This window comes from Coregonus clupeaformis, chromosome 20 (assembly GCF_020615455.1).
Source record: "Coregonus clupeaformis isolate EN_2021a chromosome 20, ASM2061545v1, whole genome shotgun sequence".
Classification (NCBI taxonomy): Eukaryota; Metazoa; Chordata; class Actinopteri; order Salmoniformes; family Salmonidae; genus Coregonus; species Coregonus clupeaformis.
Window position 1 is genome coordinate 44,928,455 of NC_059211.1, and position 20,679 is coordinate 44,949,133.

General features: G+C 42.8%; 1 protein-coding gene across 6 annotated transcripts in view; it reads left to right on the forward strand.

Moving 5' to 3' along the window:
* The first annotated feature begins 398 nt into the window (after positions 1-398).
* The window catches only part of LOC121533497 (AP-3 complex subunit delta-1), a 34,458-nt gene continuing 14,177 nt past the window's right edge, over positions 399-20,679 (forward strand). For 3 of the 6 annotated variants that reach the window (XM_041839478.1, XM_041839482.1, XM_041839483.1), the window contains exons 1-24: positions 400-710; positions 3,492-3,587; positions 3,892-3,972; positions 4,081-4,161; positions 4,290-4,397; positions 4,485-4,614; positions 4,848-4,987; positions 5,119-5,192; positions 5,325-5,374; positions 5,759-5,808; positions 6,184-6,232; positions 7,540-7,685; positions 12,039-12,187; positions 12,535-12,765; positions 12,927-13,161; positions 13,299-13,444; positions 13,752-13,905; positions 14,123-14,194; positions 14,400-14,475; positions 14,727-14,929; positions 16,033-16,106; positions 16,387-16,407; positions 17,290-17,458; positions 17,569-17,706. In XM_041839478.1, the coding sequence (XP_041695412.1) occupies positions 615-710; positions 3,492-3,587; positions 3,892-3,972; positions 4,081-4,161; positions 4,290-4,397; positions 4,485-4,614; positions 4,848-4,987; positions 5,119-5,192; positions 5,325-5,374; positions 5,759-5,808; positions 6,184-6,232; positions 7,540-7,685; positions 12,039-12,187; positions 12,535-12,765; positions 12,927-13,161; positions 13,299-13,444; positions 13,752-13,905; positions 14,123-14,194; positions 14,400-14,475; positions 14,727-14,929; positions 16,033-16,106; positions 16,387-16,407; positions 17,290-17,458; positions 17,569-17,706 (2,769 nt within the window). In that variant the 5' untranslated portion in view covers positions 400-614. Of the gene's footprint in view, positions 711-3,491; positions 3,588-3,891; positions 3,973-4,080; positions 4,162-4,289; positions 4,398-4,484; positions 4,615-4,847; positions 4,988-5,118; positions 5,193-5,324; positions 5,375-5,758; positions 5,809-6,183; positions 6,233-7,539; positions 7,686-12,038; positions 12,188-12,534; positions 12,766-12,926; positions 13,162-13,298; positions 13,445-13,751; positions 13,906-14,122; positions 14,195-14,399; positions 14,476-14,726; positions 14,930-16,032; positions 16,107-16,386; positions 16,408-17,289; positions 17,459-17,568; positions 17,707-20,679 lie in introns of all 6 variants that reach the window. The other 3 variants (XM_041839480.1, XM_041839481.1, XM_041839484.1) reach the window with 3 other exon arrangements.

Genomic DNA, 20,679 nt, shown 5'->3' on the forward strand with positions numbered 1-20,679 from the left:
TTGTAACCAATCTAGGGAAGCAGAATAGCTGCACACAGGGCCTATGCATGTGGTCAGCGGTGTTACATTTATACATTTATGCAAGTTACATCGCAGATTAATTGCCATCCTTTTACATGAAAATGTTAATTCAGTCAGTCATTAATGCTCATTGGGTTTGCTGTGGCAAAGAAAAATACAACTAAAAGGCTATCTACTGTGCACAATGTTGTGGACATTGACACTCACAGACATGGTGATTAATTGCATTCTGTATAGAGAATAAAACTGGAAAATGATCATGCATTCACAATGCAAACCGCGTACTAGGCATATCTTTAATTGCATTGATTCTCATAATGAGAATCCCACATATTAATACACCCAGTCAGCTGACGTTAGACGCCATTTTGTCAGCCATTTCCTATACGGATCCATTGCCAGTGTCTTTGCACAGTTATAGGACGCCCCATCTGGCTTCGCCTTCTCTGCCCGGGATTAGTAAACAATTACGAATCCCGCAAAAACGGTATCCGGGTGGATGAGAGACTGTCTAGCGGGCCGGTTAGCACCCAAAAGACCTCAACAGGCACTTTGTCCCCGAGGACAGAAGCGACAGAAGTCAGCAAGCAGCCATGGCTCTGAAGATTGTTAAAGGGAGCATCGATCGGATGTTCGATAAAAACCTTCAAGATTTAGTACGTGGAATTAGGAATCACAAGGAAGATGAGGTAAAACAATTAGCTGTGTTTTCGGAAATGTCCACTGTCAGTAAGTCAATGTTCGTAACATATCTCATTGCAAAAATATTCTAGTTAGCCAGCTACAGTAACTCACCTATTTGATAGCCATTCCAACCATATGCTAGCTGTCTGCTATCCACATAGATAACTAAGGAGTCTTGTCATGAAGTTAATCAGGACTGAGTAGGTAACCTAGATAGAAGCACTAGCTAATGTCAACTAGGTGGTAGCCATTTAGTCTACTCGATAACTGTCAATGTGTCATTGCTCGATAATAATCGTAATTTGGCTAGCTTTCAGGTGATTACTTTGACAGATATCTTTGGTGCAACCGTTCAAACTTTAGCTAGCTAGCCGCAAAGCTAATTAGCTAGCAAGTGACAGCTAAGAAGCTAACTAGCAGTAGCTAAGTTTATCCACCTCTGCTGATGTGATCAGGATGATGCGCGGAATAATAGTCTTCCTTCTTCAGCACTATTTTTCTCATTTATTTGCTAACTGACAGTATCTAGAAAAATATATAGTGAGTTCATTTTGTGTATATTCATCTCCTATTGCATTAATAAAAACAGAGACATGCAAACAAAGTCTAGACGATTTTATTTTGTAGGCCTCGCTCTACAGCGTCAGTCAGGTGACAACGTTGCATAGGTAGACGAAAGGACGCTTCATCCACAGCCTTCTGATAACCTGGACTGAAAAACAGAGGCCCTTTTATCCAAACTTCTACACTTCCTCCACCTTTTAATGAATTCTGTTTGTACACTTATAGAAAATAGGTGAAGTGATACTCCTGAAGAGACATACAGCAGATCATCAGATGCTAGGCTTATGCAAGTTCACTAAAGATTTCATAATCATGCTTTATTAATATGGTTGTAGAATATACTAGCTATGTATACTGAGTTAGCAACATCAGAGGGCATCCAATGTGGTGTGGAAAACATGAATATTTAGTATTGCCATAACAGGGTACAGCTTCATAACGGTTGATTATATTTCTCTGTGGTATATGACAGCTGTTATGGTAGGAAATGCTCCTGTCTTCATGGGTGTCGCACCAGTGTTTTCAGGATGATGCCAGTGATGCTGTGTTCTGCTAATTAGATCATCAAAGAATCAGCATCATCACAGAGGGGTGTGTGACATTGGGTTGGCCAATAATCTGTCCAATAGAGGGCACTGTTGTTTGGATGAGATATGGAGGAGGAAGTTGCTCCAGAATGAATTCCTTAGTTTTAAACCGATTTTAAGTTTGGGAAATTATGTCACTTAGCAGAGACCATTATGCTGTTAGGTTGGATGTATTGCCACCATTCCAAAAAATTTATGCCAGTCAGTAACTAGGACATATAGGGAGTCTTTTATTGCTGAACTCTCTTGAGCAGCAGAGCGAGCCGGACCAGGCCTACTAAGAAATGTTGAATTGGGAATGGGATTTAGGCCTAAGTGTGAAATCGTGAGTTGACCTGTTCTACCATTTTAAATCTTGGGTTATTTTATACACACCTTGATTGATAGCTGCTGCTGGTTTCCACAGAGCTGTGGTGGCCACTGAATAATAATTTATCCTGTCAGTTATCTGGCAAAATAAAGTAAATGTTTTGTCATGTGCTTTTCCATTGCTTAGCTAGACCTACAAAGCATGATAGCTTTGACCGTATTTGACCATGGTCTTTTGATTCAGGTCCATATTCGGTCCCTTTTGTGTAACCTAACCCTGCTTACCTAGTGAAGGTGTTGGTTACCCAGCCAACAGTGGACAGCTCACTGAAGTATTAATGACTTGCGTGTGTTTGTGTGTGTTCTCTCCAGAGCTGCCCCTTGTTTGTCATGGACTCTATTTGCTTAATGCATATGTGCTGACGGATATAATACAGCTACACCTATTATACTTAGTCACTTCCTCATTTAAAAGGGAAGCAAATCTAAAAAGGTGTGAAGGCACACAATGCAATTGACATTAAATCCCAGATGGTAGAAGACAATAATATGTAACACTAACAGTGATGGTAGGTATTGTATTTGCTTATTCCTTTCCTGGAGGGAAAAACAGTGTCTGAGAAGGTCCCTCCACTGTCTCCCTGTACCTCCTGGAGAATCTGTTGTTCTGGCACAATGTAAGCCTTGGCTGTAGAACAACTATTCCAATTATTTCAATGGGATCTGAATTGGTAATTGAGTCAGAATGTGATAGAAAAGCACTCTGGTGATTCAGAGCATGGTCATGTGTCTCCATCTCTGCCCTGCAGCCTGATTGCAAGTATAATGTGCAGAGTGCAAGCCCCCCTCCCTCTCCCCCATCACCGTGCTGTCTCATGACTGCAGACAGATGACCAGCACACTTGTATTATAGAGCTCTGTGTGTGTGTGTGTGTGTTCCAAGTTTCTGTTTCACCAATGTTTTACTCTGCTCAATCAGAAAGTCTAACCAGGCTAAACAGTCTGTGTAGCAGATAAATGTAGCGGAAAACCTTGAATTAAAAGGTTACTCACTACTTATTCTTTAACTCCAAGTTCAGAATAAAACCCATTCAACCGTAGACTGAAAACCCTAACAAGCCTAAAACATTTCTGATCAGAAGCTTTGTTTGATTACCCTTTATTTTATAGATGTATAAAATGAATGACATTTCAAATGCCCTTAAGACTCCTCCCCTTACCTTAGACTATATGTTAACTGGTTCACGAGGTCAACCAGGAGATGAAAGTAAACTATCATGTGGAGGTTGTCATTGCTCTGTCTGATATTCCTCTGTCTCTCCTCAGGCTAAGTACATCTCCACCTGCATTGATGAGATCAAGCAGGAGCTCAAGCAGGACAACATTGCTGTCAAGGCCAATGCTGTGTGCAAGCTCACCTACGTAAGACCACAGACCAGCACCCCTCACTAAAACAGCCCTCACTGAAATTACCCTCACTGAAACTGCCCATACTGAAACTACCCTCACAGTGAACAACACAGAGATGCACAAACAGTGATGCACAAACAAAAACACTTAAGTTATATATCCTAGGCCTACTATGTATACTTTTTCACTAGATAGCAACTACTTTGAACACTGCTGTAGCTCTTTGATAATGCATTTAGGTCTCACTGCCACAGGGACAGCATAGTGGATGTTCAATGCCCTGACTCCATTTGTCTCTCCCCTGGTGTGTTAACAGTTACAAATGCTGGGCTATGACGTCAGCTGGGCTGCATTCAACATCGTGGAAGTCATGAGCTCCTCCAAATTCACATACAAGGTGAAAAAACTTGAATAATGTGCTTTATAATGTTGGTATTTGAGAATGTTCTATTGAAGATATAATTTGCCTTAGGTCAGAGGTTTAACATAGTGCTCTCTCCTACAGAGAATTGGTTACCTGGCAGCCTCCCAGTGCTTTCATGAGAGCACTGATGTCATCATGCTGACAACCAATCAGATCCGAAAGGTCAGTGTTGCTTTTTTCCTTCACACTTTTGGCCTGCCTGTCTCTGTTGATTTAAAGACCTGCTCTGATACCTGCTATTTCCTTTCTCTCCCTCTTTCTCTCTTTTCCATATATTTTTTCTCTCTCAGGATCTGAGCAGTCCTAACCAGTATGACACTGGTGTGGCTCTCACTGGTCTCTCCTGCTTCGTGACCCCTGACCTGGCTCGGGACCTGGCCAATGACATCATGACTCTGGTGAGTCACATTCTCAGCCACAAGAGTTCTTTCTGCACGTTTTTGTCTGTTTCATGCTTCTCTGACCTATCTCTGTCTGCCCTGCAGATGTCCCACACAAAGCCGTACATCAGGAAGAAGGCAGTCCTGATCATGTACAAGGTGTTCCTGAAGTATCCAGAGTCTCTGCGCCCTGCTTTCCCCAGGCTGAAGGAGAAACTGGAAGACCCTGACCCTGGTGAGATAGACTACCTAGTACCTACCTGCTTCTCTGTTGGTTGGGGCCAGACAGATTTTTTTAATCACCTGGAATCATAAATTATGCAATAACTAAGGAATTGAGTGTCTTAACTGAAGCTATTTTAAATAATTTGAATGCATTTTACCTCATTCGTATCCTAATGTCCTTAAGCATGGATTTTGTTGATCTAATCTCAACACTCTCCCTGTGTGATGCCTCTGTCCTGTTAGGGGTCCAGTCAGCGGCTGTTAATGTCATCTGTGAGCTGGCCAGGAGAAACCCTAAGAACTACCTGTCTCTGGCTCCGCTCTTCTTCAAGCTCATGACCTCCTCCACCAACAACTGGGTCCTGATCAAGATTATCAAGCTGGTGAGTGAACAGGGAGAGAGCTGTGGGAATCAATGTGTGTCAGTAACTGTGGAAGTAACAAATTATTGCCAAGTATCACATCATGGAGAGGTGTTGCTCCATTTTAGAGTGTGTGTGTGTGTGTGTTTCAGTTTGGTGCCCTCACACCCCTGGAGCCTCGCTTGGGGAAGAAGCTGATTGAGCCCCTAACAAACCTCATCCACAGGTAAAAAAAACCCTCACAGAGATCCAACCAAGGGGGTTTTGTTCAATCCCTATAACGAAAAGTTGTCTGATGAAAGTAATGACCTTCTGTCTATCCCTACTGCTTTTCTTACCCTTTCTTCCTCTCTTACAGTACCTCTGCTATGTCACTTCTATATGAATGTGTCAACACTGTAATAGCAGGTCAGTATTCGTCTTCTCACTTGTTCTTTTTGTAGGTACATTTTCATTTAGTCTGTGTGCCGGGTGTAGGCATCTCTCTTTGTGAAGCTTGTGTATAAACTGAAGATGTGGGCAGTGGGAACATGCCCAGTTATTTCTGGCTCATAAACACTCATAATAAAAAGACAATATTCTCTTTGCCATGTCTATAATCTTCAGTGTGGGCAGTTGTTTTTTTGTATGCCTGTGACGTGCTACAGAGGAGGTTGTGTAGACTGTGGTTTGTTTTATGTTAAGTGAAAAGCATCACTGTGCTTTTAAGATTTGAAGCTGGTGATAAATTGTTTTTGACAAGTATGTAGAGTTGTTGTCACAGCAGGATCTGATTGTCGTTGTCTGTTGCAGTGTTGATTTCCCTGTCCTCTGGGATGCCAAATCACAGTGCTAGTATTCAGGTAAGTTTCAGCCTTCATTTTCACGTCTTCTCTTGTAGCTGATGATGTTAACCCTTTCCACTCCAATTTGATGAGAATGCATGTTTAAACCATGAATCTTTTTTAATTCTTTGTTTTTACCATACAAGTCTTTTTCAAAAGATGAACACCAACAGATCAGACAGGCTAGTGCAACTGAATAAATTGTGTCTGATTTTTATAGCTCCTAAAATGTCTATATAAATGTATTTAATGTACAATGACATCAGCTGGGATCTACGGTCACTTTTGCCCCAATACAGTTGCTGAGCCCAAATGATAATGCTAACACTGGACCTGAACTGATAGTAATGTCACTTTCCCCTCTCTTCCTCCCTTCTTTCTCTCTATCCTCAGCTCTGTGTTCAGAAACTGCGAATCCTGATTGAAGACTCGGACCAGAACTGTGAGCCCTCTGTCAATGCCTGCAGTGTGTCATTCTCTCATTGTCTGCGTGTTTCTGAGTAGCCACCCATCTAGCTTACGACAACCTAGATCCCAAACTCTGGATAACTCGACATTTTGATCATGGTCCCACATTGGGGGCTGTTTTTACATTTCACTGCACATAGTTGCAGTTGTGACTGTATCAAAAGGTAGGGTTTTGTCTTCACATCCATTTATACATCTCTACTTCATCAGGCAATTTAGTTTTTAAATTTTCAGTATATTTGATAAGTAATTCATCGGTCTAACAGGTTACAGCTAACAGTAAGTTAAACCATCTACGATCATTATGTTGATGCAGCTGGTGATTCGAGTTATCTGGGCCCCTTAGTAGGTTGTGTGTAGATTAGATATACGTGGGCAGCTAGGTTTTGTTTTTAATTTGAGTTCTCTTGACCGTTTCGCAAGTTGGCCTCAACTTCAACAGGCTCTTGCCCTCCCTTGCTCACATTTGACACCACTTTAGTCTCAAACATCATAGTGTTTACAGGGCTTCTCCTGACCTGCTCTGATGAAACCGAACCTGTATCTGCAGCGACAGTACTTCACCTCAAGGTCACATTCACACATATTGATCCATAAACCTGATATGCAGCTATCTGTGTCTGAGGTATCAACAGCCCAGATAATAATTGGATGTTATCGAATGCCTGATTCAGCAAAAAAAAATAGTGTTTCTGTTATCGGGTTATTGCACTATGGCTACATCTACCTAGGACTCAAGTTGGTGGCAAAAAACGAAACGTCCATGTGTATATGTTGTCTCGTGTGAGTGTCTGTTCTCCATCGTTTTGTGTTTGTCTTTGTCTTTGTATTTTCCTTTCCTTTGTTTTAATGTAATGTTTTGTAGAGAAAGAATCATATAAATCTGTGAAAATATCAGGAAGTCAGTCAGACAGCATGTTATGTATACTATACTGTGTAGACAGTCACATTATAAAGGCGTTCAGAATAGTGATAACGGCCTACAGTAATGAGTCTAATGTAATCGGTGAGGTTTCGGCAGGTGAGAGGGGCTAGTGAAGACAGCCAAAGAGACATAGATTGTTCAAGATATTTTGGGTGACCAATAGACCTCTTGTGCCCTAAGACAGGGAGGTAGGCTATAGCCATAAGATAATGTATACTGTGGAATGTAAAGGCATGCTGTATGGCTCGTAGTACAGTCTCCATAGTGCAGAACCTCTAGTCTAGTGCGTAGGGAAGTAGAGTAGAAGGCCCAGTGTATAGTGCCCTGGCCACTGAGTGTGTTGTCTCTGTTCATAGTGAAGTACCTGGGCCTGCTGGCCATGTCCAAGATACTGAAGACTCATCCCAAGTCTGTCCAGTCCCACAAGGACCTCATCTTGCAGTGTCTGGACGACAAGGACGAGTCCATCCGCCTGAGGGCTCTAGACCTGCTCTACGGCATGGTGCGGATAACTGTCATGGCACATTGTCATCGAAAACACACTTACCCTAACCCCATGTCTTCACCACACCTCAGTAACCGAAAAGGTTGCTGGTTCGAATACCCGAGCTGACAAGTTGAACAAAATCTGTCTGTGCCCTTGAGCAAGGCACTAAACCCTAATTTGCTCCAGGGGCGCCAACCTATTAAGTCTGACCCTTTAAAACAATACATTTCACTGCACCTATCCGGTCAATACAACATTTTTCGATCTACTCAAGGGGAAATGCCTTTAGCTTAAGAACCTCCCTGATTCTATTGATAGCCTAATGCCTCCCAGAGGGGTATACTACCTACCTGGTTTGAGGAGTTAGCGAGGTAACTTTGGACAACTCTGAGTTCAACTCGGGATAACCGCTAACATAAAATTGGCTCACCTTTTAGCTACAGTGCTATGAAAAAGTATTTGCCCCCTTTCTAATTTTCTCTACTTTTGCATATTTGTGATACTGAATTATCAGATATTCAACCAAAACCTAATATTAGATCAAGGGAACATAAGTGAACAAATAACACAACAATTACATATTTATTTCATAAACAAAGTTATGCAACACCCAATTCCCCTGTGTGAAAAAGTAATTGCCCCCTTACACTCAATATTCTGGTTGTGCCACCTTTAGCTGCAATGACTCCAACCAAATGCTTCCTGTAGTTGTTGATCAGTCTCAAGTCGCTGTGGAGGAATTTTGGCCCACTCTTCCATGCAGAACTGCTTTAACTCAGTGACGTGTGGGTTTTCAAGCATGAACTGCTCGTTTCAAGTCCTGCCACAACATCTCAATTGGGAGTAGCTCTGGACTTTGACTAGGCCATTTGAAAACGTCCAATTTGTTGCTTTTTAGCAATTTTCATGTAGACTTGATTGTGTGTTTTGGATCATTGTCTTGCTGCATGACCCAGCTGCGCTTCAGCTTCAGCTCACAGACGGATGGTCTGACATTCTCCTGTAGAATTCTCTGATACAGAGCAGAATTCATGGTTCCTTCTATTAAGGCAAGTCGTCCAGGTCCTGAGGCAGCAAAGCATCCCCAAACCATCACACCACCACCACCATGCTTGACCTTTGGTATGATGTTCTTACTGTGGAATGCAGTGTTTGGTTTTCGCCAGGCATAATGGGACCCATCTCGTCCAAAAAGTTGACTCAAGTTTGCCAAAAAGCACCTGGATGATCATCAAGACTCTTGGAAGAACGTTCTATGGACAGCATGATTCAAAAGTATAACTTTTTGGACGACATGGTTCCAGTAATGTCTGGCGAAAACCAAACTCTGCATTCCACAGTAAGAACATCATACCAAAGGTCAAGCATGGTGGTGGTGGTGTGATGGTTTGGGGATGCTTTGCTGCCTCAGGACCTGGACGACTTGCCTTAATAGAAGGAACCATGAATTCTGCTCTGTATCAGAAAATTCTACAGGAGAATGTCAGGCCATCCGTCTGTGAGCTGAAGCTGACGCGCAGCTGGGTCATGCAGCAAGACAATGATCCAAAACACACAATCAAGTCTACATGAAAATTGCTAAAAAGCAACAAATTGGAAGTTTTGGAATGGCCTAGTCAAAGTCCAGACCTAATCCCAATTGAGATGTTGTGGCAGGACTTGAAACGAGCAGTTCATGCTTGAAAACCCACACGTCACTGAGTTAAAGCAGTTCTGCATGGAAGAGTGGGCCAAAATTCCTCCACAGCGACGTGAGAGACTGATCAACAACTACAGGAAGCATTTGGTTGGAGTCATTGCAGCTAAAGGTGGCACAACCAGTTATTGAGTGTAAGGGGGCAATTACTTTTCACACAGGGGAATTGGGTGTTGCATAACTTTGTTTATGAAATAAATATGTAATTGTTGTGTTATTTGTTCACTTATGTTCCCTTTATCTGATATTAGGTTTTGGTTGAAGATCTGGTAACATTCAGTATCACAAATATGCAAAAGTAGAGAAAATTAGAAAGGGGGCAAATACTTTTTCATAGCACTGTAGGTGAATTTCTATGGCAACGAATGCTTTAGAACTAACCTGCTCCGGTGAAGGCTAACTCAGGTCTAACTCAATTTATCCTGAATAAATCTAGTTAGTCTGAGCCGTAAATTGAGGATCAGTGAAATCAGATTATCTCGCAAACATCATCATCTTGCCCTTCATTTGAGGAAGATGACCGATAATTTTTTTTTTTACAAAATGTAAAAAATATATATTTTATTTTTGTTAAATTGTCATATTAAAATACCTATTACATATTTAGTAATGACAGGATGTATTTGAAAGTACACGCAGAGTAAAACGTCTGACATTCTAAAATTATTTTGATAGGAATGGGTAAAAAGGTGCTGTGTGCATTGATAAGCACAAAGATGGTATTAACTATATGTAATAAAAGAAAGACGTTACATCTAAAAGCCTATTTCGCATCATAGCCTGCTGAATTTGCAAAATAACTCTTTCATGTAATGTGGCACTGACTCGCCCGTGGATTAATGTTTCAGCATTGTCGCAATGAAGAGTTTGGGGTTCAACTAGCCACGTGCGACATGTACACACAGTTACAAGCCTGCTAGAGTTAGCGGTTAACGGTTCACCAAACCCACGGTTCGGTACGTATTGCGGTTTTGGGGTCACGGTTAAATTAATTACATTAAATGCCATTCACAATGTTCCTGGCATTATCTGTTGTGGCAGGATTGTTATGTTGGGCCTCAAGTTTCCACTGATGCTGCGTTTGTAACCATGTGGGTGGTGGGAATTTACCAGTTGTGAAATCGTAAATACCAATGCATTCATGTGATTTGAACTTGTTGAGAAATGCTGATTGACTAATGGCCAACAAGCTGCGTCAATCATAAACTAAAAGTACAGCTATCACGCTTGTCAGTGGTCGAAAAAGTACCCATTTGTCATACTTCAGTAAAAGTAAATATACCTTAATAGAAAATGACTCGAGTAAAAGTGAGTCACCCAGTAAAATACCACTTGAGTAAAAGTCTAAAAGTATTTGGTTTTAAATATACTTAAGTATCAAAAGTAAAAGTATAAATCATTTCACATTCCTTATATTAAGCAAACCAGATGGCACAATTTTCTTGTATTTTATTTATTTACGGATAGCCAGGGGCACACTCCAACACTCAGACATAATTTACAAACAAAGCATTTATTTTTAGTGAGTCCGCCAGATCAATAGGGATGTTCTCGTGATAAGTGTGTGAATTTGGACCATTTTCCTGTCCTGCTTAAGCATTCGAAATGTTATTAGAATTTTTTTTGTTGTTTTTTTTGTGTGGTACTTTTACCCCCTTTTTCTCCCTAATTTCATGATATCCAATTGGTCATGTCCCATCGCTGCAAATCCCCTACGGACTCGGGAGAGGTGAAGGTCGAGAGCCAATTAATAGAAAATGTAAACTTTTTGTCTTGCTTATGAGAGCGGGTAATACCTGCTTGCTGAAGTGGGTGCAAGACTGCAAGACGGAAGTTCGTAACGTGGCTCGGGCACTTTCACGATGTGCTGAAACCCCCTATTCTCAACCACCGAGAATGGGCGCATATCTGACTGTAAAAAATATAGAAAGCCTACTTATCGAGCTTGTAATTTCTTTGGCCTGGTCAGAATCAGCTGCCAAGGGCTGCTTTAATGCAGAGGGGGGACGATGTTGTGTTTCTTTTGAGTTTCCGTCTTGCTCAGGTATACTAGGGTGATGTCGGCGTAAATGTGTAACATATTTGAGATTTCTGCAGGCTGCTGCATAGGCTATTCTCATTGAGTGTGGCGACATACTGTTAACGTTTGATCCCAGACTCTGTCCATCGCCGTTGTAATCTAATATTCCCAAACTGGAGACGAGGATTGAGGATCCTCCAATTCTGGTTTATCGACCCGTAACACTCGCCATAGTTCAGAACTAGTTTCCGGCTGCGCCTCACAAAAGGACAGTTTTGAAATGTGCCAATTAAGATTTAAATGTCGTTTACAACGTGCGCATAGGCTCCAGTTGTTTTTAACAGAATAGCCTGAAATATTTTTTCAGATCAGATTTACTCGAGGCATAGGCCTACAATGCGGTGTAGGCATAGCCTATAGACCTAGTGTTTTTATTTATTTAATTTAATTTTTATGTATTCATTCGGGTTCACATTGCGGACTGAATCGAGGTCCCTGCACTGAACGGTTTGGTACGAATATGTGTACCGTTACACCCCTAGTTAGCGGCAGGCGGACAAGCAATATCCACCGTCATAGTATGTACTGGTCACAGTACAGTTTCTGATGCCCCCATGGCTCTGTTTCTCATTGACTATTTGTGTCCTCCCAGGTATCCAAGAAGAACTTGATGGAGATAGTGAAGAAGCTGATGCTGCACGTGGACAAGGCTGAGGGAACCACTTACCGAGATGAGCTGCTCACCAAGATCATCGACATCTGCAGCCAGAGCAATTACCAGTACATCACTAACTTTGAATGGTCAGTACAACTTACTGGCGGGGCCTATAATTGTCTCGGATTCTTTTAGATGCGTACTTTCATTACACACTTTTAAACTCATACTTTCTGTGATCATGAGTCTCTCTGTGTGTCTCAAGTAGCGTTGAAAGACTGAGTCAATTCGTTGAAGTAATGTGTCTTGCTGTATTGTACTCTATAGGCTGATCTGCTCTTACTTATATGTATTTTTGTAAGTTATTTGTAAATAGTTCACAAAGGTTTTTTTGGGATGACCTACCATTTAGGGGCCTACCTTCCACTCACCTCATCTCACCTGTTCTGAGGTACATCGGTCTGACTGTCTCTGTTCTGTGTCCATCTCTCAGGTACATCAGTATCCTGGTGGAGCTGACCCGTCTGGAGGGCACGCGGCACGGCCACCTCATCGCCTCCCAGATGCTGGACGTGGCCATTCGGGTCAAGGCCATCCGAGCCTTTGCTGTGGCCCAAATGGCTACTCTGCTGGACAACGCCCACCTGCTTACCGGCAACACACAGCGCAACGGCATCTGTGAGGTGCTCTATGCTGCCGCCTGGATCTGTGGAGAGTTCTCAGAGTATGTATTCATATTTATTCCTTTTCTGCAAGAGTACACACACACACCACACTTTTTTGCGAGACTGTTTTCCACTAAATCAAACTAGCTAACATCAGGCCAGTTCAGCCCTATATCATTGGCTTATCTCTCATCCAGTACCATCCTCCATCTTCCCCCAGACACCTGGAGGATCCCATGGCGACCCTGGAGGCCATGCTGCGGCCCAAGGTGGCCACCCTGCCGGGCCACATCCAGGCCGTGTACGTGCAGAACGCTGCCAAGCTGTTTGCCACGGTGCTGCGCGGCCAGGAGGGGGTGCCAGCGGACAGCACGGTGGCCCAGGAGACCAGCCAGCTGCTCATCGACAGGCTGCCTCTGTTTGTCCAGAGTTCCAACCTGGAGGTGCAAGAGAGGGTGAGTCACACAGGGCCTCACACAGCTAACCTTAGTTAACCTCTGGGGGCTATTGGCCGTTTGAAAGGAAAATACCTTTTTCACTATGCATCTCTCTTTGACCGCCCCCCTCACTCCCCACCCTCTCCCCTCCCCAGGCTTCATGCATCTTGCAGTTGGTGAAGTATATCCAGAAGCTGCAGCAGAAGGACGTGGAGGTGGCTGAGGAGGTGACGGCTCTGTTTGCTGGGGAGCTCAACCCTGTGGCCCCCAAGGCACAGAAGAAAGTGCCTGTTCCTGAAGGGTCAGTCTGCCTGCTGCTCTCTTCTACTCACAGTGCTGTTAAATGAAGCTTATAGTGATACACAACATTACATCTTTTTTTTTATAGGACTACTTTATACAGCCCATTACACAATTTTAGATATTGCAAAGTAGCTTTGTTTTTTTACAGTCTGTCTTGCAGACTACTGAATGTCAGTCTATGATGAGTCATATATAAAGTGCATACACAACATCAACAGAGACTTAGTGATAATAATAAAGCACTAAACACATCCCTATTGAACAGTACAGCTGGTGAGAATGTGTTATCTTTGTTTTGCCTCCAGTCTGGACCTGGATGCGTGGATCAACGAGCCTCCGTCTGGGAGTGAGTCTGAAGATGAGGGCAGGAAGTCCAAGGGCAAAGCTGTGTTTGCCAAGGAGGAGTCCAGACACACCAAGCCACGCTACACTGAGGTGGACGAGAAGGAACTGGCCAAGGTAAGAGGGAAATGTAGAAGACGACAATCACTGCTGTATACATATTGATATACAAGCTCATCAATTCTTTCATCAGTTGATCTTTTGCTGGTGTTAAATGTTTGGTGATGCTAAAACAATCAGACACCGAAGAGGTACACTGGTACACACCACTCAACCATAATATAAACACACTATAATTTTCATATGACTGAATTGATGCTGTTTCTCTCTCCAGAGGAGAGAGGTAAGGAAGGCAGAGCAGGCCAACAACCCCTTCTACATCAAGGCCTCCCCCTCCTCTCAGAAGGTACGCAGAGCATCATTACCCAATCAGCAGCTAGTCTTATGTATTATCCTGACTCTTGCAGAAATGTAATTAATTACACATTTGAATATACTTCCATCTAAATATGATAATTTTAATGGACTAGGAGCCTTTGTGGTATATGCCATTCACATCCCTGTGTTATAGTTCCTGTGTGTAAGACGTGTGTGTGTGTGTGTGTGTGCAGGTGTACCAGGATGGTGTTGGTGTGGAACACATTCCAGTGGTGCAGATTGACCTCAGTGTGCCTCTTAAGGTCCCAGGTCAGTTCCTCTGGCCACTAGATTATAAACTACCGATTTCAATGTACAGTGTCTGTCAGTGGTCCTGTAGACAGGACTCTGTATCCAAACCTAACCCATCTCCCTCTTTCTCTCTTCGCCTCTGTGTCATAACTTAACCCCTCTACTGTACCACTTTCTCTCTCATCTCTCTCTGTAACAAAACTTAACCACTCTTTCTCCTTCCTTCTCTCTCGCTTTCTCTCTTCCTTTCTCCCTCCCGTTTGGTTTAGGGATGCCAATGTCAGATCAGTATGTGAAGCTGGAAGAGGAGCGTCGGGAGAAAAACAAGGCAGACAAGAAGAAGAAGGACAAGAAGCAGAGGAGGGAGAAGGGCGAGAAGGGCCGCCGGAGGAGGGGGGACTCTGGCCCAGAGAGCGAGGAGGACATCACCCCTGCACACATGGTGGACATCGTCACTGAGGAGATGCCAGAGGTAGGGGCTTACACATGGTGTTCAGAGTAGAGGTCTTCACGGATCCAAAAGTTGACCTGTTCCGAAATGGACCTTGGGCCTTCCTACCCGGACTCGAAAAGCATAAATTAATTTGTTTAATATAGAGACCCGTTCCGTATAGATCTGGTCAGACCCGGTCCGATCCGAGTGATGGAAGCAGCAGAAAAGTAGTTTTTTAAAGCTACTTTATTAACCAAAGCTGATAAAGCGGGAGAGGAGGGAGTGCGAGGTGCCGCTTTGGAGGGAGAGACAAGAGACAGAAACCAACCAACATGCCCACTCGCACTATAGTAGACTAATAGCTGCCATAGCTAGGTTATTTATCATCAAATATGAGTACATAGTACCTGTCTTGACTGCATCAAACCGGAAGAAGCTAGTTATGCTAGCTAACGTTAGCTAGCTAGGCTAATTGAGACTGCAGTGCATGCGCTTTCTCATTCTACAGTTACAAATAACAACTCCATTCAGAATATTAAGTAGCAGCCTACCTGTTAGCTCTTGGTTGTTGTAGCCTATCCTTCTCCTTTCTCTTTTAATTCCATCCTTTTAATTCCATCTTCCATTGATTATTTATCTCCTAACTTCTGCCACACACGGAGGCTCTATGACTGTAGCCTATTGCCACTTTGATTACTTATAATTGGCCAGCAACAACAACAAGCTACATGCTCCACTCTGGTGAAAAGTAAAGGGCAGCAGCATAAATTATAACATTTCTCTCTCTACTGCAGCAGTCACGTTCGGATCTGTACAGGCCCTTCTGGACAAGTCAGTTAAGATTACACCTACAGAGACCCGTGACAATCATATAAGATCTGACCCAGACCCGTGATATTATTTAGAATTCCGGATCGGGTCTCGTATATTCGGATACAGGTGGATCCGTGAAGACCTCTAGTTCAGAGCGTTTCATATAGGAATGTAAGGTAAAAGAGAGCCCAAAACCTCATGAAAGGGGCTCAGGTCAAGAAGCCATAATACGTTTGTGGTTATATTGAGTGGTAATTCACATTAATTTCATATTAAATGCAAGGATATTATTTTGCACTGTCACTAACTCTACTCTCTTCCTGTCTCAGAATGCCTTACCCAGTGATGACGACGACAAAGATCCCAACGATCCCCACAAAGCTCTGAACATCGACCTGGACAAGTGAGTTCACTCATCACTGACCTCTCTGTATTACAGATGTCCGCTAATGGATTAGTATGAAACAGCAGGCTATATAACCAGGCTGTGCTATTATATACTCTGTGGGGGTGTATAATATCTCCCTGGCACCACTGATGAGAGATTGGTGCTAGTGCTGCCCTGGCCCTCTCCATCCTCACACACTCCCGCTCACTGTGCTGTGCTCTGCTCTGTGGTTATCACCCTCTGTCTCTCTCTCTCTCATGCGCACACACACCTCTCTGTCCCCTTGCCCGGGCAGTTTGCTGGCAGCATCTCGCAGGTGAGTACATTCTCAGTGTCAGGAGAGGCCCCGTCTGGGCCTGCATACTAAACTGACTGATCTGCTGTTCTCTCTCTCTCTCTCGCCTGCCCCCTTCCACTAACAGCATTACTCTCTCTCTTCATCTGATTATTTCTCTCTCTCTCCGTTTGGGCATGACGTGACTTTACAGTTTGAAGTTTGATCCCAGTGTTCAACAACACTATTTTCTCCCACTCACCCCTACTCCATTTGAAACCTTCTACAAGCTCACTTCAGAATATCAGCATTCCCTCCATACAAAACTCTGTTATTGTGGCAGGAGCTGAAGAAATGCGCTCTTCTCACCAAATAAACAGATTGATGTGATGAGAGTTTATAGATAGTTAATAGATTTCTCAGTGGAGCTACTGATTTTCTGAAGTCATAACTCAATCACCAGTACTACTCCTGGATGACTACTGTGCTGCTCTTTTTATTTCAAATCCTCACCCAATTCATTGGTCTTCTTCAACATAATGTTAATCGCTAGTTATTGGATAAACCTGTTAATGGGGGTGTCCCTCCTGACCCACCAACTGTGCCTGAGGAATGGCTTTGAAGGTTTGTGTTTGAGATGTCGTGCACCTGAGTGGAGTGGATGACTTTGTCTCAACTAGCTTCCTTTCCTAATCTCCTTTCTGTCACTGGCATTGATAAGTGAAAGGACTGGATAGGTGTCCACCATGCTGCTTTTAACCTGTCCTTTCCAGCCAGATTAGTGGTCATGGAGGAAAGGAGACAAGGAAAGGAGACTAGTTAAGACTATTGAGATGCAGCCAATGGCTCTGGTTTGACCAGAATCCCCATGCACACCCAGGGCTGTGGTTTTATCAGTGTGTCTCCTTCTCTCTGTGCTCTCAGGCCCCTGGCAGACAGCGAGAAGAAGCTGCCGGTCAGGTCACACCGTCCCGACGAGGTCCTCAAGAGCCCCATGGAGGACGGGCAGGGGGTGGAGGTTGCTCCAGAGCCCAAGAAGAAGACCGGAAAGGAGAAGAAGGAGAAGAAGAAGACAAAGGATAAGGACAGGAAGGTTCGGCTCCATCTTTATTTCTTTTAAAAATATTTTATATATTTTTGACATCTGTTTCCCTAGTATTTGAGACATTATTGACTTGAGGATTGTGTTTTTTGTCATTGTAGAAGAGTAAAGAGGAGAAGAAGAAGAAAAAACACAAACAAGAGGAAGGGGAGGATCTTATGGGCGCTGGGTCAGAGGAGCCTATCCAACCAGAAGAGACCAAGGGGGTGGCAGCCCCGCCTCCTGCCTCCACACCAGAGGTATGATGTCACAAAGGGAGGGACTACCTTTTTTATACAGGGACAATATATTTTTGGGCGACCCGACCAAATTCACATTGAAAGCAAGTCTAAGAAGAGTTAGATCTGTTCTATGTACACTATTTCTATGCTTCCCGTTTGTAAGTTTCACTTTTGCGTCTTTTACTTTCGGTTTTGTACACCAGCATCATACAGCTGAAAATACAATACTTTTGCAGAAAGAAACAAGGTCATAAAAATCAAACACATTCATCAGTAATAAGGCCCTCAATCAGCTTTCTGAATTGCCCTAGAGGCACCAAAACATCAAATTTAAGAAAATGTTGGAGATTGTTCCACAAATAAGGTGCAAGAAAACTAAAAGCTGATTTACCTAAGAAGCTGAGAATAAAAATGGGCTTCTTCTATAGAACTAGGTCATGCCTCTCGCTAAATAGTAGAAAGCAGGTTATTCAGTCGACGTTCCTAACGGTCATAGACTGTGGCGACATCATCTATATGAATGCAGCTGCCATTTCATTAATGCCATTAGATGTAACCGCACTTACAGTTGACCGGGGCAGCTCTAGCAGGGCAGAAATTTAACAAAATAACTTGTTGGAAAGGTGGCATCCTATGACGGTGCCACGTTGAAAGTCACTGAGCTCTTCATTGAGGCCATTCTACTGCCAATGTTTGTCTATGGAGATTGCGTGGCGGTGTGCTCGATTTTATACACCTGTCAGCAATGGGTGTGGCTGAGTTAGCCGAAGGGGTGTCCACATACTTTTGTATATATAGTGTACTTATAAGCAGGGATGCTATCAATATGGGCACCATCCAAAGTACATATGCTTAAATCATCAGTTACTTTTATGCATTCTATAGAACAACATACAGTGCCTTCAGAAAGTATTCATACCCCTTGACTTATTCCACATTTTGTTACATCCTGAATTCAAAATGGATTAAATAGATTTTCTTTCTCACCCATCTACACACAATACCCCACAAAGTGAACACGTTTTTAGAAATGTTTGCAAATGTATTGAAAAAGAAATACAGAAATATCTAATTTACGTAAGTATTCACACCCCTGTCAATAATTTGTAGAAACACCTTTGGCAGCGATTACAGCTTAGAGCCTTTTTGCGTAATCTCTAAGAGCTTTGCACAACTGGATTGTACAACATTTGGCCATTTATTATTTTCAAAATTCTTAAAACTCTGTCAAATTGGTTGTTGATCACTGCTAGACAACCATTTTCAGGTCTTGCCATAGATTTTCAAGTAGATTTAAGTCAAAACTGTAACTTGGCCACTCGGGAACATTCACTGTCTTCTTGGTAAGCAACTCCAGTGTAGATTAGGCCTTGTGTTTTAGGTTATTGTCCTGCTGAAGGGTGAATTCATCTCCCAGTGTCTGGTGGAAAGCAGACTGAACCAGGTTTTCCTCTAGGATTTTGCCTGTGCTTAGCTCCATTCTGTTTATTTTTTTATCCTGAAAACTCCCCAGTCCTTAACGATTACAAGCTTACCCATAACAGGAGGCAGCCACGACTATGCTTTAAAAAATGGAGTGGTACTCAGTAATGTGTTGTATTGGATTTGCCGGAAACATAACACTTTGTATTCAGGACAAAAAGTTAATTGCTTTGCCACATTTTTTGCAGTATTACTTTAGTGCCTTGTTGCAAACAGGATGCATGTTTTGGAATATTTATATTCTCCTTTTCACTCTTGTCAATTCTGTTAGCATTGTAGAGTAATTACAATGTTGTTGATACAGTTGAAGTCGGAAGTTTACATACACCTTAGCCAAATACATTTAAACTCAGTTTTTCACAATTCCTGACATTTAATCCTAGTAAAAATTCCCTGTTTTAGGTCAGTTAGGATCACCACTTTATTTTAAGAATGTGAAATGTCAGAATAATTGTAGAGAATTATTTATTTAAGCTTTTATTTCTTTCATCACATTCCCAGTGGGTCAGAAGTTTACATACACTCAATTAGTATTTGGTAGCATTGCCTTTAAATTGTTTAACTTGGGTCAAACGTTTCAGGTAGCCTTCCACAAGCTTCCCATAATAAGTTGGGTGAATTTTGGCCCGTTCCTCCTGACAGAGCTGGTGTAACTGAGTCAGGTTTGTAGGCCTCCTTGCTCGCACATGCTTTTTCAGTTCTGCCCACAGATTTTCTATAAGATTGAGGTCAGGGCTTTGTGATGGCCACTCCAATACCTTGACTTTGTTGTCCTTAAGCCATTTTGCCACAACTTTGGAAGTATGCTTGGGGTCATTGTCCATTTGGAAGACCCATTTAAGACCAAGCTTTAACTTCCTGACTGATGTCTTGAGATGTTGCTTCAATATATCCACATAATTTTCCTTCCTCATGATGCCATCTATTTTGTGAAGTGCACCAGTCCCTCCTGCAGCAAAGCACCCCCACAGCAGGATGCTACCACCCCCGTGCATCACGGTTGGGATGGTGTTCTTCGGCTTGCAAGTACCCCCTTTTTCCTCCAAACATAACGATGGTCATTATGGCCAAACAGTTCTATTTTTGTTTCATCAGGACATTTCTCCAAAAAGTATGATATTTTTCCCCATGTGCAGTTGCAAACCGTAGTCTGGCTTTTATATGGCTGTTTTGGAGCAGTGGCTTCTTCCTTGCTGAGCGGCCTTTCAGGTTATGTCGATATAGGACTCGTTTTACTGTGGATATAGATACTTTTGTACCTGTTTCCTCCAGCATCTTCACAAGGTCCTTTGCTTTTGTTCTGGGATTGATTTGCACTTTTCGCACCAAAGTACGTTAATCTCTAGGAGACAGAACACGTCTCCTTCCTGAGCGGTATGACGGCTGCGTGGTCCCATGGTGTTTATACTTGCGTACTATTGTTTGTACAGATGAACGTGGTATCTTCAGGCGTTTGGAAATTGCTCCCAAGGATGAACCAGACTTGTGGAGGTCTACAATTTTTTTTTC